Raw genomic sequence first — 3,742 nt, forward strand, 5'->3', positions numbered from 1 at the left:
CGACCGATAATTCACTACGGAAAGACCTTAGAATCAAAGTAGGTGAAGGCTCAAGTCCTTTCTCCCCTCTCAGAAACTTGTTGAATTTTCCATTTATTTCGGACACAGGTTTTTCCAGCATGAATTGAATTTTTGAGCTCCTGCTTCCCAATCACTATCTCTGGTCTCACAGTTATGGGTTACTATATCTTGAGAACTGTTGTTGCACTCATGACTTATGTGGCTGTAGACGTGAAACTCCATCATTTTTGACAATGTTTTGATACTCTATCGTTGTTCATTGGTTATTAAACTGATTTCTTCACAGGCTCCTAATTCTGCATTATGACAGTTTAACTCGCCGTTTGAATTCACGATGCCAGCAGATAACAAGGCAGTCGGACTTTGGTTGGTGGTTTGCGCTTGCTCACTGGACTATTACAATTCGAAATAGCGACGGACATGAAATCAGCGCTCAAGCTGTCCAAAAAAATCAACTGGCTGAGAGACCGTGGCATTCATTCATTTCGCCAAGTATCAGATAGGATTGCGCGACAACTCTAAAAAAGCCGCTGTGCTATTTTCTCCGGTCTCACTTAAAGCCGGCCAGATTCGTGCTCACTCTACCAGTCGACCAGTCCAAAGCAAAAGTAAAATGAATGCAGAACGATCGAACCTGGACTTAGACTTAAGTCGTAGGTAAAAAGACGTCATTGGCGGAGAATTCGTTGCCTAGGTCATAGTTGTCGGCAGTGACTAAGTTGGGTGGACGAATACAACTGGTTACAATAAGGGTTCGTAGTTCAGTATGTGTTGGTTTTAGGCTGGATGAAGGAAGGTGGCCCGTCACTGACCGTAGATGTCAGTGATAATGGCCCTAAACCTCATTTTAACTTTTACACAGAGAAAAATGGTTTCGATTCAACAGGCTCAACCTCGTCAGTCGGTGAGGTTTGGTAGACTCTCGTTGCCTAATTGCTTCTTCTATGAGATGAGTTATGCCGGAAACCTAAAACTCAGAGTCCGTTCCTGGCAAGTCCATGGAATGTCGAAAGCGAAAGGTGAGCGCAAAAAAATCCCTCCGAAGTGCTCGCTGTCGAGGACAGATGAGATTCTTGAGTATTCGACAGGTGCATGGCTCATTTTTTGAGGTGAGTTCTGTTCTCTCATGAACTTATCAGTGGGCTTTGTAATGTACTACTCATAAGCCTGCTGAAAATCCGTCAACAGCCAGCAATCTTATGAGTAGTACATTAAAAATATATACATGTATCGTGATATCTCGGTGCAGCATATTCAGTTGCCTGAGAACATCACAAACGAGAGATACAGCTGAGCTCCAGGTGAGTCTCTCGAAAAACCAAATTAGTTTGCAAATGAGTGTATATTCGCGAATTACTAGTGAGCTTGTTTAGAAGCCCCACGACACTAATAATGGGAACATGTAAGAGTCTGAGAAGCAAATCTTACGTTTGTACTATTAATCGTCTTCACCGGTTGCGTTAGAAGAAGTAATACTACCAACGTAACCGTTGAGTTCAACAGCATACATTAAAAACCGCATAGACAGTGACAGGTGCGTTTTAAGGCTGTCACCGGCAACCAGACATTTAGCCTGGAGTCTGTGTATATGTACTTGGAATGAGGAGAGCTCAGACGGAGTTTAACGAAGGGCCAGCTGAAATGAGTTGAGGATAACATTAGCCTATCAGTTCCGAACTCGCGCCAACAAATCGCGTCAAACAATTGCATTGAGATCCAAAAGCACCGGGAGTATTGAGAAACTCATGGATGGATGTGTCGTCTAGATACATGGGAGGTATTGGTTCACTGAATGAGACTTTACACAATAAAAGCGGTCAGAACTTTTGAGTGGATATGTCTAGGTAGTTGGATAGTGACAAAGATAAGTGGTGGTTGTCAAAACGAAAGCAAACCGCCTTAACCGTCGATTCGGACAATCACTGAAGGATGGGGAGATAAAGTTGATGAATTGGACAACCCAACAGCTGACACTTAAAGGAATTCTAAAGGTTTGACAGCAATAAACTACCTTGGCCATTGTCTTTGTTTGGGAAATCAAAGAAGTTGTGGATAACAGCGTTTCGGGAGGTACTTGAGCAAGAGACTTCTGTTGCACAGATTCTTGTTGCTGACGCTGCCCATCAGCTAGAGAACGACGTAGATCTGCGTTCTGTGCCTGCAGCTCCGTCACCAAGTCACGGAATTTACCCAGTGTTTTCTCGTAGTCCGCGACCGTTTCACGAGTGGCATCGAGATGCCGTGCCAACTGTCCGATCTTTACTCGTCCCTGTTCGATTTCTTCACGTAACTCACGTTCCGTTTCGCGAGCATTCTCTTGCAGTTCATCGTTCATTTCGCAAAGCGCCTCCTGATGGCAGGTTTAAGGGGGAAATATGAGAACAGATTACGTCTGGAAACCAGTTCTCCCTGGTGGGATACCCATATAAATACGACCATCTAGAATACTCTGTGAAAGACTGAATTTCATTTACTGAGCTGATCAAGCAGAGGTGTATGTAACCGAGAAGGTATAAAAGTAATGGATCCAAATGATGCTTCTTTAGATGATATTGTGGCAATTAAGACCACTTAAGGAAGGAAACCTCAGCAGATAAGACAATCGAGAGAGAATGTGGTTGCAAAGGAATCAGACAGTACAACGTAAGAGAATGAAACCAAACACGTGGTGATGAATGCTGTCTGTGGACAAACTCGTCCATTAAAGACATTCGTCTGGAATGACATAAATGATCGTGGATGCAAGATGCCCTGATTAGAGTGAAGAGATAGTAGGTTGTATTCATATCTCACGCTGAGTAACAGTACGCAGTTGACTGAATAGACTGACAATGATGTGTGTTCAGGTGGTCGACGATGACGAGTGCTCAGGCAGATCATGATGATGAACGTTTATCCAAAGCTGATCGGACAGTATGGATCAAAGGTCGAAATTACGCTTTGAATGCTGCGAAACCCCTTGTAAACCTTGTACTCGCTTGTTCGCAACAAAGCTGTTGTGTTCCTTGTTAGTGAATCGTTTTCAGACACTAAGGCTCTGGAGTGGGGACAGCAGTTATCTGCAGCAATTACCCAGACGAATTATACTGTCTTCGCGACGTTGTCCTCAATAATTGTGATGGTCAAACTACCGGTTTGGTGCTTAAAATAAACGGGGAACAACACTGACACAATTCGTCAGACTCAACAGCTACGAAAATACCAGTTAAGATAAGAATGAGTTGGATTTAGGATAACAAAACACATGTGGTGAGTCCGTAAGAATCTATTGAGAAAACCGCTACCTCCCTCTGTAACTTAGGGAATAGACCGGCGGAACTCCGAACTCACTGATTATCGGGTGGTTGTCGCAATACGGTCGACAGCGATAGTCGAAGTCTACCCAGCTAGGCTGTAAACCATTAACGTAGAGTGAGCGACCTTTAAGAGCTGTAATAACCGCGTACTCGTCGTACAGTAGTTGCAGCTGCCGCAGTTTCGTTCACCGATGATTTGGGGGGGAGGGGAGGGGTAGGTAGCTGCGCATTGCAGGCGGGAGCTGATAAATTTGTTGGGCTGTCAAGTAGGGGGGTTGGAAAAGGAGCTATGCGTTGAAGGCAATAGCTTGGATACACGAGCGCCATTGAGGTCGCGACTGGGCCATGTCTGACAATGTCTCCAGCCATTGATGTGGCCCGTCTCAGGGTCCCCATCCAGGAAGACCGCAATTACCAGCGCAGCT

At 44.6% G+C, this 3,742-nt stretch overlaps 1 protein-coding gene across 1 annotated transcript in view; it reads right to left on the bottom strand.

The window, feature by feature from the left end:
* The window catches only part of T265_08193 (hypothetical protein), a gene marked incomplete at both ends in the record, with an annotated part of 36,149 nt that overhangs the window by 22,469 nt on the left and 9,938 nt on the right, over window positions 1-3,742 (bottom strand). Inside the window, one exon of the mRNA XM_009173922.1 lies at window positions 2,033-2,371. Within this exon, the coding sequence (XP_009172186.1) occupies window positions 2,033-2,371 (339 nt within the window). The remainder of the gene's footprint in view (window positions 1-2,032; window positions 2,372-3,742) is intronic.

The sequence above is a fragment of the Opisthorchis viverrini genome (assembly GCF_000715545.1).
Source record: "Opisthorchis viverrini unplaced genomic scaffold opera_v5_206, whole genome shotgun sequence".
In the NCBI taxonomy this organism is placed as follows: Eukaryota; Metazoa; Platyhelminthes; class Trematoda; order Opisthorchiida; family Opisthorchiidae; genus Opisthorchis; species Opisthorchis viverrini.